Genomic DNA, 13449 nt, shown 5'->3' on the forward strand with positions numbered 1-13449 from the left:
TGTAGTCAGGACTCTTGTACACCAACATATATCGAAGATATTCGCGACGTCAAGAGCGACAATTTTGATGTTGTTACTAACACATTTTGGGCAGAAAAAGCAGCACAAATTCCTTCCATTATACCTCCTATCAGTTGTACAATCCAATTTGAGACCGCCCCAATAATAAAATGGTTGATAAGTGCGGTTGTCATAAAAAAGAGCATAGTCCACCGATTGAAAAATAAATATTTCATCTTCGAAAATGACACGACTGAAATTGCAAAAGAAATGTAAACTGCACAAAAGAAAACGCCAATAAACTTGTCGTATTTTCCTGTGTCATTTTCCATTATGGGGAAGTAAGCATCAGTACCAAAGACTCGATTGAAATACTGTGACCCATAACTGAGAAGGTTACCATAACAACACATGGAACACAAAAAGGCGGGAATTAAGTACTGCATAAACCGCTTTTTTAACCGCCGACGTTCGATTTTCCCCATCACAATAATTCCATTGTCTGTTTGTTTTATTGTTTTCTCATCGTTTTTCATGTTTTCAGGCTCTTTTTCTTCAGAGGAACTTTTTGAATTACTTTTGGTTAATAATTTGTCTTTGGATAGAACGACATCCATCTCCTTCTCTTTAACTTGAGCGTCTTTTCCCGTCTTTATGGAGAAATCAATTCCTTTAAATTTGGTGCCTTCCCAACAGGGGTATATTAAAAAGAGTAATGCTAATGAAACGATACATATTATAAGAACTTCAGTCACCCCCAGCTGATTGAAAAGAAATGCACCACAAATATATCCAAGTGCTTGTCCGAAAAAGAGTGTTCCACAAAATATGCCAAGCCAGAAGTCTGCATTGGATGGATCACTTTCTCGAGAGATAGAAGTTTCAATTGGGATCATAAAGAAAACATAAGAAATTGCATACATAATGGACATAATCCATAATATCCACAAATTGTCGTTAATGAACATAAGAAGAATACATGCAGCAATATAAATGACACTCGAAATTCGAACTAATAACCATCCCGGCAACGTATTATTGATAAAACCACAAGCCCAACTGAGCATAAACATACAACCATAATCAATTGCATTGATAACAGCCAAGTCTAAATTGGAAGCACCTTGTTTGGTCGCTATCAGTGGCACAACTATCCAAAATAGAAAAGCTGCAAAATTATAGAGCAATGCGGACGCACAAAAACGCCAAAAGTTACTCAAAATCACACATAATACTATGTTCACCATTTAAATTGTTTGATTGGGTTTAAATAGTGTTGATTTGTTTAAGATGTTCAAAAAGTAAGAAGACCACAAAATTGAATGTAAAGAGGAAGTTGGTGGAAGTAATTTCACTTCAACGATATTATTTATTGAATTAATTATTATTTAATATTTTGGCATTTTGAAAAAGATTATTTTTGTGTATTTTGTGGACCAAAAACACTTAACTTTTTTATTGTTTTTGGTTCGTAAATTATAATTGAAATATGTTCTTGTTCATAAAACTTGGGTTTGAATAATAAATGCAAATTAAACAATTAGTTGTTGTATTTGTAAAAAAAGAAAATAAAGCAACACTCACCTTTTTAATAAAAAGAAACTTTTTGTGTCGTTTTGATGATTGGGAATTGTTCGGGATTTTTAAAGCGAAGTTATAATTCGAATCTTTTTTAATTTGAGTGCAAACAAGTATAACACAATCCGCTTTTGCAGAAGAACTGCCACGTTCTTCACAATTCGACAATTACACCACAATAATAAACAATAAATGAAGATAGTTGTTTTATAATTATTATTCATTTGAAATAATTTTTCAAATTTACAAGTAAAATAATTACATTTAAATTTTATCGAATGAATGTTTTTATTGATAATTTTGGATGATAATTATCTTAATATTGCAGGAAGTGGTGAAATTGATATAACATGAGTAATTATTTTTAAATCCATTTTCACAAAAAAATTATTCAGTATGTTAATTAAATCTTATGCAAAACTTAACCTTATGTAAAAAAAATAATTAAAAATATAGTTATTTTTCACATAAAACATTTTAGGATTCATTTAAAACCAAAAGGTAATTCGAATTTGTGATTATTTAATAAATAAAATAATTTTAATATATAAAATATAATTAGTAAAAAGTTGGATAAGGCTAAGTATCTACAAAATATTTTTTCGAATTACAAAATCATTTTTGGTTGTCAAAAATAAATAATTAAAATTAAAAATTTAATTAATTATTTTTATTCTCATTTTGGATTTTTAAAATTAACCAAATTTAAATAGATATAGTTCTTTTTATATATTTTAATATATATTTTAAAAACAAATAAAAGTTAACATTATAAAATTACAAATAATTTTAAATTAAGAATAATAAATTAATTAATTATGAACATTTAATTCATATATTATATTCTAAACTATATTAATAAATTTTGGATATTATAATAAACTATTTATAAAGATGGGAATTGATTAATCTTATTAACTAATAAATTATAACAAATTTTAAAATTGATTTTAATAAAAAATACATGAAAAAATGAAAAAAGTATACAGTATTTAATCTGATGATTTCAATATATATGCAACATCGTGGAAATACCAAATTCTGGGTTATTTAATACAGTTTACAATTTTTATAAATTCAAGCTTTGTCATAACCTCATAAAGAATATAATAATAATGTTAAATATCGTTAATGATATAGTATTATAAATTATGGGATTTATTTTTTTTAGTTAAAATTTAATATAATTTATTTATAAAACAACCAAAAAAACAATTCAAAGAATTATAACCCTATTAGAAAAAAAGACAAACACAATAAAAAAGAAATGAGTTCTTTAATCGAAGCATTTGAAGTTGTAATTGGAGGGTTTAAGAAAACGACAAGTCTGGAAACGATCAAAGAAGTGTTTCAAGACTACGAAACACTTTCTTTTGATATTGAGAGGTATAACGCAGATACTTTACTTGACAAATGTTTAGTTCAACTTACGAGCAAAGAAGAAGTTAAAAATCTTATAAAAGAGAAGAACAAAACGAAATACAATGGTGCAACGATATATATTAATAAATTTGGTGGAGACAAAACTCGCAAATCAGTTATTATCAATGGCTTTGGAGCAAACAAGACGGACAAAGACATGAAAGAATTTCTTGAAGAGTATCCCATTCTATCTTTTGAACGTTTGATTGGCAAGAAAGGTGAAATGAAGTCAGGGATTGTTGGCGTTATTGTAAAAAACACTGAAATTGCAAATCGAATTACTGCGATGGTTCCAAATAAATTCGTTGAAGGAAATTTCCTCAAAATTATAGATTTCAAAAAAGTTCAATTTGATGCCAAAAGTGGTAATATTTACAAGTTTGAGAACAAAGAAAACAAAAAAATTGCTGTTGAGGAAAAAACACTAAGCAAAAATGTTGGTTTGGAAAAGAAAGATGACGTTGTTAAAGAGGAGAAATCAGGGAAGAAAGGGCATCTGAGGAAAAATTCAGAAGAAAACGAAAAACGTGGGAAGAAACAAGACTGAGTTCAATAGAGTTGTTTTTTAATGTTATTTAGTATGGTTTCATTTTGTAAATATGGAACATGAGTTGATTTTTCTTTTTAATATTAATTAAATAAAAAAATAAGGGTGTTTTATTATAATAATATAATTAATATCAAAATAATATATTCTCAAATATTATGAATTAAGTACGAACCTACTTCACAGATCCAAGAAAACATCTTGTGATTTGATAAACAAAATTATAAAGGTAAAGTTGCTTGTTAGAATCACATGCCAATGTTTTATAATGAACTTTAATCATATTATATTCAATATTTTAAATTATGGGGTTAATATTTGTTATAGTAAAACTGATTTATTGTTTGTTAATTAAAATACTATAACCAAACATTTTAATTATTTTAATTAATTGGTAATTATATATTAACCATTCAAATATACTTTAATTCATCATAATTAAAAAAATCTTGTAAAAATATATATATTACTTTAAAAACTATAGCGTGCCGATTTTGTGTTATCTGATAACGATAAACGTGGTATTGACATGCATTTTCTTGTTTCAAATCACAACATTAATGGAGTTTTGATAAAATACTTCATCGTGAAGAAACATTACTTGAATAATACTTTTAAGAAATATTTTATTTCTTTAAAATATTAATATTATGGGGTTTGTATTATTAATATTTTTAACTAGTTAATACTATTTATCTTTTTGATTTATTTTGGAAATATAAACTAACAACAAAATATCAAATAAAAATTTTATGAATTGTATCAAAGTCCAGTTTTTATTTTGTTGATAGTTTCTAAGATCATTCGCATTTTTGCTTTTGCTTGTTGTGCATTGACTGAATTGATCAACAGTGGGTTTTCAGTCAACTCAATGACATCATTGATAAATCTATCAAAATAGATACTTATTTCCTCAAAGTGTCTTGCCATCTTACATTTAATACGAATTGCAGAAAAACAACCCCTCCCTATGTGCTCTCTTATTTTATGTTTAACTTCGTAAAATTCTCTGATAAAACGGTTCGACTCTTCACTTTCAAAAACATCCAACATGGGTTCTATAAATAAAAGTGCTGTAAAGACCCGTCGTTCTGTAATTCGATCCACTTCAAGTTTTTCAATCAGGAACTCAAACATCCAAACAAAGTTTCTAAAAGCATCGGCCTCTCTTTGTGTAAAAATTCCAAGTACTTTTCTCAATAAAATGAACTTCTTGAGGTCTTTCATTTTATTAACAAAAATAGTCATCTCATCATAAATTCGTTGCATCACTTCACGGACTTCACGTTCTTTCTCTTGTAAATTTTCAACGCCGGCTTCCAAACGGAGAGAAAGGGTGTGTTGTGGTCTTCGATAGAAATGAAGACGATTGGGCTTAATTGGTGTGTCTTCACTTAACGTAAAAGGTAAGAGAAGAGCTATATAAAAGAGCATTTGAAAGTGTTAAGAAGAGTTCTTCTTTTGAGGACATTTCGTTTGATATGAGAGACTTCAAGAAAAGAACCACCTGATAAAGTAAGTAATTAAATTATTAATGATATTGAGTTTATTTGTTATAAAATTCAAATTATTTAAAAGTATAATACATAAACTGAAAACAAAAATGTGGTACTGGACATTTTTACTATAAAATATAGTTTTAAATATAGTTCAAATGTTTTTTTTGTTGAAAAACAAAGAAAAAAGCCGCAGTTTTTTCTGAGTTAAATTTTTAAAAATCGAAATTTTCTTGAAAAGCCGTGTTTTTGAAGACAAACTTATAAATTTGTGTAATTTTAATGTTTTTTTTTAATAATCAAACATTATGACCAAAAAATCACAACAAAAATGTTTATTTGTTTGAGAGAACGATAACTCAAGGGTGCAGCCAGAGCTTGAGCTGAAAAGGTGATTTATGATTATGGAATGAAACTTTTTGGAGTATCCAAGCGGGATATCTCAAAAATTAAGAAAAGTCAACATTTTAAGTATAAATAAGTTCATTATATTGGTCATTTGTTATTATCAATTAAGTTTATTCGTTTAGGCATTAAATATTGTGTTTAAGTCTATATTTTGTATTTTCTATTATTTTGCCTTATTAGTAGTCAATCTATTATTTTATTTAAGTCTGTGTTGTTCTAAAATCCACACAGCCTTTATTTTGAAATATTTGTTGGTTATAAAAAAGTTTAAACAAAAAGTCGCGATATGATTTAAAAATTCTTAGGACAAATTTGCAATTTTTTCTTCTGTTTTACACAAAATTTTCTTTAATAAGTATAAAAAATATTAAAATATAATGTGGTACTGTGGATACCAATTCAACATTTTTTAGAGGCCAAACAATAACAAAAATTGAGGAAATTGGGGTTAAGCAATTTATTGGTAGTACCAACTTTTTGTTAACAGTTTATAGTAAAAAAACTATTAATATATAAATACAAAATTATAGTTAGTAAATTTAATTTTTTTGAAGTTAACAATGGTTAAATATGAATAAATACCAAAAAGTACATTTGATTATGCAACGTACTGTTTAATGCCATCATTGATGGCAGACTTTTTCATAAGTCTAATATACCACCCAATTGCAATACCAAGAAATTTGTTGATCAAAAAATCTGGAAGTGGGATAGAGATATCTGTCTGCGTCATCAGAGTGCAAACACAATCATTGCCTTGCTTTCTGAATACAAATCCACTGAAATTGACCAACCCACGAATGAATTTTTTCTTGTCAACTTCCGCTCTCTTGTGATCTGCCGGGAGGTAAACACCAACACAGCAATCATCACTTTCAATGACGTTTCTCACATGTACATAATCTCTTTGCTTGAACATCTTTGGAGTCCATGTCGCTGTTCTTGACACTCTGTCGCCACTTGGTAAAAAGTCAACGTCTTCAATCACAGTGTAAAACGAGTCCCACTTTCTTCTGATGGCATAATCCCAATACAAAGTACACATTCTTCTTGGTGTGATGTTCGGTATTACTCCTCTTGCAACCCCGTTCCACGTGCTTCCATTCACTTTACGTCTCCAAACATCAACGCCGCTCGACACTGAATGGGAGTATCTTCTATCACCATGCATTTCCATTAAAAATATTCCCATGAAATCTCTGTCTGTGATTATGGGAACACTCATATTTTCAATCTGACTCTTTCTGTGTTTTGTTCTGAGCTCGACCATCATGTCGTCCAGCTCATTGAATGTGAGATTTTTTGAATTCTCTTCTAACTCGGCAATTCTGTTAGCAGACTCTTCCTCAGTGTATGTTGAGACTTCTTTTTGATAAACAGAGTTGTCTGTTATGTTTTGTGATTCCGTTGTTCGGATTTCGAGGTCTGGGACCTCCTCTAAATCCTGATTTGTGATGCCGTATTCTTTGAGGATTAGATCCTCTCCTTTAATGAGCTCCACCTTTGCCATATCTTTTGTTTTTTCTTCATTTTTCTCGACTTAAATGTTCATTTGTTCCACAACTGTTATCATTATCTCAATCTCCTTTTTTTAAAACTAGATTATTAATTATTAGAATTTTACTTTTGTTATTGAAAATATATTAAAAGTATAACTTATTACACTATTTAAGATTTTTTTAATTTGAATAAATATAACAAATAGATCATTAATTCTATTAATTAAAAAGTCTAATTATTTTTTAAGTTTTTTTTTATTAAAAAACCCCATTTTTTTGGTAAAAACAAAAAAATGGGTTTTAATAAAAATCTAATTAATTATCACTTGGAAATTGCTCAATAATATTTCTTGTATTATTCTATTGTAATATTACTAAACTATTGTTATACTTCAACTAAAAATTCGAAAAAAAAAAATGAAAGAATCAGAAATGAATTTAAAATTAAAAACTCCCAAAACAAAAATGAGTGTAAATTCCCACTATCACACATGGGACTCAATAAAATCACAATTTCTTGACAACTTTTTGACTACGAAACTCCATTTTATCGACTTTGAGTTTGGGAACATTTCAGTTCCAACCCCTCTCATTAACGAAATTGGAGTGACAACATCATTTCTTTCTGATCCAATCAATCTCAGTACTTTCCACACACTTGTCGCTTGCAAAGACACCGTCCAAAGTACAATAAGGATCCATGGGATTCTATACTCCGACAAATACCCGTCACCAAGTGACGGGTATGCATTATTTAGAAAATACATCTCACAGTACAGTTGCGATGGGATTCAAATATTTGTGATCAAAGATGAGAAAGTTGGTGGCGGTGATGTTCAAGCACTTGCTGAAATACTTCAGAACAGTAGTATAGAGTACACCGTGATAACACATCACACATTAATCCAATCGATTCTGACAAAATTTGATGTCCAATTTGATAAAAAAGTGTTACAAAATGATACTAACAACACTTACAAACACATCAAAAGTGCACAACGCTGTTTGTATCACAACACACTTGAAAGCCATTTTCATTGTGCTTTAGCAGACGCGGGAAACACATCTTTAGGTGTTTTGTCTGTTCTTCAACACGCTCTCCCAACACTTCCTTTGAAGAACAAAATGTTGATTCCAGACTTCACAATACCCCCATTCTCTTTTGAAAACACATTTGTTGTTGTCTTCACTAATTATTTGGGAAGCCACGATACACCGTTTGAAATAGTAATGAGTTCTATTCATTTAACAAACAATGAAACAACACAGAAAATCATGATGGAAATGAAGGGAACTGTCTTCAAATGTTTTGTCCCACAATCGGTTTTGGACGGAAAAGACAAGGGAAGTGAGGTGTCTACACACCTCCTTGAGATGTGTGCAGGAAATGTCGATTTGTACAACAAAAATGCTAGAAAAGAAATCGACGCTTTTGTCAACGCAAATAAAAATACATTTTTTGTCTTTTTAGATACAAAGCAAAAGAATCTCCCATTTGACTTTCATGAGATATTTGGGGTGTGTAAAACTACTTTCTTCGAATCGTTTTTAGAACATTTTGTGGGCGTCAAGAAATACAACGAAATGGTGTTTAACGACTTTTACACCAAAATATCAGAAAAGACTGAAAATGTCGATGTGTGCGATATCCATAAAAGTGGAAAGACCTCAGGAGAGTGCGTCTTGTCTAAGCTCAACAAATTCAAATATGTCGTTGAAAATATCATTAATGACTCGGAAAACACAAAGAAGTTGTCGATTGCTTTGAAAGAATGGGCTATAGAAAACGAAAAGAAAAAAGCAGAGAAAAAGGAAAAACTCGAGAAGAGAATAAATGAAAGTCAGAAATACAACAAACAACACCAAAAACAAACTGAAAAGAAAGAAAAGGGTATTGAACAATGATCACTAATTTTTTAGTTTTAATTTTTATATATATTTTTGCAAATAGATTCAAATGTAATTCTAATGAACAACAAATAAAATCCAAAGAAGTGTAATATTGGTCATAAAGTGTTATTAGTACTCTGTTTTTCGGTTTACTCAACTAAAAACATAAAAAGATAAGGATATCAATGAATTATATCATCATTAACATTAAAAGTCCAAAAAGAAAGACCATATACCTTTGACTACCACCACATTGACCAGTCTTTGGATTCAATTTCAAGTCAGCAGTACACTTTGTACATACTTCCTTATCTGTACACAATAAACATCCGGGATTGTGTCTATCACAATTGATACAAGACCCCCACGAAGTTTTATAAAACCCATCATTACATTCACATTTGTTGTTTTTCACGATAAGATATTCAGCGTTACATTGTATACATTGGTTGTTATTACAAACAGAACAAAATTCGTCATATTTGTTTTTGCATGAACTACATTGTTGAATTGTGTCATCATAATAAAACCCATCGGTACATACACAATCACCATTTTCAGGCTCTTCTTTGTAATTATCAGTTGTGAAACATTTTAAACAAATATCCGCATTATAACAAACATCACACTGTTTTTCACATCTCACACAATCTTTCACAAGTTCATTATAATAATACCCATTGTTACACCCTTCACATGCTTTCCCACTTACTGGCTTTCTATTTTCATTTTTACACCATTCACACTCAGTTAATGATGTGCAATTGGCACATTTCTCATTGCACGCAAAACACTCGTCAGTGGCAACATCAAGAAAATATCCACTCAGACACTTTTCACATTGAAACCCAAACCTATTTGTTCCCTTTTCACATGATGTACAATAATTCTTCGAAGTACATGTGTCACAATGTTTAACACACTCTTCACATTTGTTGATGTCATTCACGAACATATTACTCTGTAAACATGTAGTACAATTACTTACCGGATTTCTATTTTCGTCTTTACATGTCAAACATTGCACATAATATCCGTTTTGGTAATCACATTCTTCCGTACACAAATTCAGGTCATTTGAACATTTCTTGCAATTATTTATATTTTTATCGAAATAATTTCCCTTTCCACATGAACATAATGGGGGATAATTATCATTTTTACACTTCTTGCAAACAACATCAATTGTGTTTTCAATGGAACACCCATCACAAACAGATGGGCAATAAAGACAAGAGAACGAAGATGCGTTATAAGCAAAACCATCAAGACAAGAAGTGCAAAATGCATTTGGAGGAGCACCGACTGGTGGCTCTACTATAAGGCCCCAGTCTTTACACCCAAGACAATGGGTCGAGTTACACCTACTACATCCATTACCAAAATCACACACTTTACAGTCTGTGCTTACTTCATCGTAATAATATCCATCAATACATTGACTACATTGTTCATCACCATATCCTAATATGAAATTTTCTTTGTCACATTTCAAACATTTAATTTGTCTGTAAAGCACTCTGTAATTACCTTCATTTTTACACCCATCTATCAATTTCATGCAAATGTCAACTTTACCAAATTCTGATACATAGCCATATTTACAATCACACTTTTTAGATGGGTCTCTTCCTTCACCATTCATGTCTTCTGGCATACACTCACTACAAACTATATCATTTCTTCTTTCAACGTTTTGGATGGAACATGCAGAACAGTTCTTAGGACAGATTTCACATTTTAGTCGCGTTTCTTCAAGATATGTACCACGTGGACATATACATTTTTGGTCGAATGTATATTCCCCATCGAGTGGGCACACAGTACACTGTTTCCCATTCCCACTTTGAACACAATTCAATTCTTCTGGTATTATTACACAATCGGATACACGAGAAGAAGTTTCTTGGTAAAATCCACTTTTGCATAAACAGTTGTTTTCTGGATCTCTATTCAAACCAACACATTCTATTGTATCACTTTCAGAAGATAAAGATGTTTGTGTTCTATATTTGAAATTTCTTCGTAATATCTCAGTGCATCTAATGTCTTCAACTTTCGACTGATTAAAAGTTGGAACAATCTCCTCAAACACGGTATTCACTCCTTTGTAATGACAAAATAAATACGATGTGTCATAGTTCCCTATTTCAATGGGCGCATTTTCAATTTTTTCTAATTCCAAAACAATTGGGCGTATTATACACTTCCCGTTTATTAAATCACTTGTGTTGGTGTTGCATTTGTAACACAACTTTCCATCATCTGCACATTTCATACAATTTTCATTGTCGCATGGCAATGATTTGGTCGCTCTCATATTTTCAAATAATGATGAACCCGGAACCGGTGTATTTTCTGTTAGACATTCCATAAAATGTCCTTTACACTTTTTGCATGAATAAGTATCTCGTTGCTCATCATAGTCAACATAATATCCAGCAACACATTTTGTGTAGTTTTTGGGTATCACAAATCCTCCATATGTTATTCTGACACATTTCTCATTTGACAGATAAAAACCATCATCACATATTCCACACTTCCCATTTGATTGGAACTCTTTACAATTACTCCAGACACAAACACCATAATTGGAAATACATCGTCTGTTACATTGATTACACTTTATAAAGTCCATTACTTCACATGGAGATGTGTACGTGTACTGTGGAGATGATGTAATGTTGCATGGGGTGCATTCCTTATCAGTGTTTAAGTAGTATCCTTCTTGACAAAGTGTACACACAACAATACCATTTTTTAATTGAAAACTTTCACAGTGTACATCTTTTTTCACACATTTAGTCAAGTCAAGATAATACCCAAAATCACATTCTAAACATTTCTCGCCATTCTGTCTCGAACATCCTTCCATTGGTACAACTTTTAATGTACAATGTTTTGAAGTTACATCATATGAATATTCACCAACACATTTCAAACAAACTTGTTTTCCATTTTCAATACCAGAAAGAGCACAATTGGTTGAATCTTTATTATCTTCACTTAAAGTTGCTACTTCACATGTTTTTAAATTTTGATTTGTGTATTGTCCTAACCCACAGTATTTACATAAAGTAACTTTTTCAGTATTAATATTTGTTTCAAAGGAACTTACACATTTTTTACATTCATTTAAATCAGTATCAAAGAAACAAGTACATTGTCCATTTTCGTCACATGTATTACATGAAAAATCACAAAAATTGCACTTTTCATTATTTAGATAGAGATACGTGTCTGTTGTATTACAATTATTTGTGTAATACAAACATACCCCATTGTCTAATTTATAATACTCACTTTCACATTCAGTGCATTTAACAATTGAATCAGGTTTATTATCTTCATTAATTTTTCTTTCAAAATTCTTACAATATTGATACACCTCTCGAGGCTCTTTGCCATCAATTTTCAGAAAAGGTGTTCCTTTTGTAAATACAATAATTAAAAACACTGTTAATGTTAATTCCATGTATATATTTTAAAAAGTTTAAACTGCGTTTATATTGATTGAATCGCATCTGCGAGAAAATAAAACGAAATTTTCTTGTGATATTCAATCTATTTTATTTGTTTTTTAAGAATTAACCAAACGAATAATGACCTTATTTAATATTTTGATTATATTAAATTTGAAAAGTATTAATTTTAACGATAAGCCGATAACATAATTAATCAACAGTTATTATTCCATAATGAAAGGTGGTTAAAAAATCAACAAATAAATAACGGGTTTAAAAAAATCTGTTGTTTTTATTTTTCAAATTGAAATGTAATTTCTATGAATAACCATTCGAACTGTAATAATTTACATGTTTGTACTTTTAAAGTTTTGATATTATAATGAAATGAAACAAATGGTGTTAGTTACTAGCAAACCATATACTCTTTTTTTAGTTTTTTAAACCCAATACTTTTAATTTTATTTTTAAATAGTTTTTGAATTTTTCCAAACAGCTAATTATGTTTTAATAGTAATATTATTATTTGTTTTTGTTTTATTGTTTGAATAAAAAATATAATAATATTTTTAAAATTTATTATCATTTGAGTTTATCGGTTATAAATAAATATAATAAATGTTTTAATTAGCTTTTACAATAATTAATAATACAATTTATTATCAGATTAAAAAATAAAAATTGAACAATTTATTATTGTTTAAATGATATTATTTTTATAATCATCAAAAATGTACTATATATTTTATATTGTTTAAATTAAATTATTAGTACAATAATCAATCAACTACCAAATATATATGGTCTTAATATTTATTAATAAACTGATAAATATCAAACTACCTTTTTTTTATTAAAAAGCTAAAAATAAAAAAGACATTTTATTATTTTCGAAAAATTCAATATTATACCATGGTAACTTTTTTTATACAAAACTTAACCTTAAACACAACTTTTATATAAAAATTATAATTAATAAAAATTATTTTGATAATAAAAAATATTTTTTTTCTTATTTTTGGTTTATCAATTATTGAACTATAAAATAATTTATATTAATAATTATTTTTAATGGTTTTGTGTAAAACAGAGTACCTAAACTATATATACCTTTTTTTACTAATTTACTAACTTTTTTAAAA

General features: G+C 29.1%; 6 protein-coding genes across 6 annotated transcripts; 2 read left to right on the forward strand and 4 right to left on the reverse strand.

The window, feature by feature from the left end:
• Nucleotides 1–5: 5 nt before the first annotated feature.
• Nucleotides 6–1247, reverse strand: EIN_432570 (hypothetical protein; the record flags this gene model as incomplete). The annotated part of the gene is made up of 1 exon (XM_004260428.1): nt 6–1247. The coding sequence occupies one exon, from the start codon at nt 1245–1247 to the stop codon at nt 6–8; it is 1242 nt and encodes a 413-aa protein (XP_004260476.1).
• A 1598-nt stretch (nt 1248–2845) lies between these two features.
• On the forward strand, nt 2846–3547 carry EIN_432580 (hypothetical protein; the record flags this gene model as incomplete). The annotated part of the gene is made up of 1 exon (XM_004260429.1): nt 2846–3547. One exon carries the CDS (start codon nt 2846–2848, stop codon nt 3545–3547), a length of 702 nt encoding a protein of 233 aa, XP_004260477.1.
• A 762-nt stretch (nt 3548–4309) lies between these two features.
• Nucleotides 4310–4981, reverse strand: EIN_432590 (hypothetical protein; the record flags this gene model as incomplete). Its single annotated transcript, XM_004260430.1, has 1 exon — nt 4310–4981. The coding sequence occupies one exon, from the start codon at nt 4979–4981 to the stop codon at nt 4310–4312; it is 672 nt and encodes a 223-aa protein (XP_004260478.1).
• Nucleotides 4982–6049: 1068 nt separating this feature from the next.
• Nucleotides 6050–6961, reverse strand: EIN_432600 (hypothetical protein; the record flags this gene model as incomplete). The annotated part of the gene is made up of 1 exon (XM_004260431.1): nt 6050–6961. The coding sequence occupies one exon, from the start codon at nt 6959–6961 to the stop codon at nt 6050–6052; it is 912 nt and encodes a 303-aa protein (XP_004260479.1).
• Nucleotides 6962–7415: 454 nt separating this feature from the next.
• EIN_432610 (hypothetical protein) lies at nt 7416–8855 on the forward strand (the record flags this gene model as incomplete). Its single annotated transcript, XM_004260432.1, has 1 exon — nt 7416–8855. One exon carries the CDS (start codon nt 7416–7418, stop codon nt 8853–8855), a length of 1440 nt encoding a protein of 479 aa, XP_004260480.1.
• A 175-nt stretch (nt 8856–9030) lies between these two features.
• EIN_432620 (furin repeat-containing protein, putative) lies at nt 9031–12318 on the reverse strand (the record flags this gene model as incomplete). Its single annotated transcript, XM_004260433.1, has 1 exon — nt 9031–12318. One exon carries the CDS (start codon nt 12316–12318, stop codon nt 9031–9033), a length of 3288 nt encoding a protein of 1095 aa, XP_004260481.1.
• Between the last annotated feature and the right edge of the window lie 1131 nt (nt 12319–13449).

The sequence above is a fragment of the Entamoeba invadens genome, assembly GCF_000330505.1.
Source record: "Entamoeba invadens IP1 unplaced genomic scaffold scaff_1105074725867, whole genome shotgun sequence".
NCBI classification, from domain to species: domain Eukaryota; phylum Evosea; order Mastigamoebida; family Endamoebidae; genus Entamoeba; species Entamoeba invadens.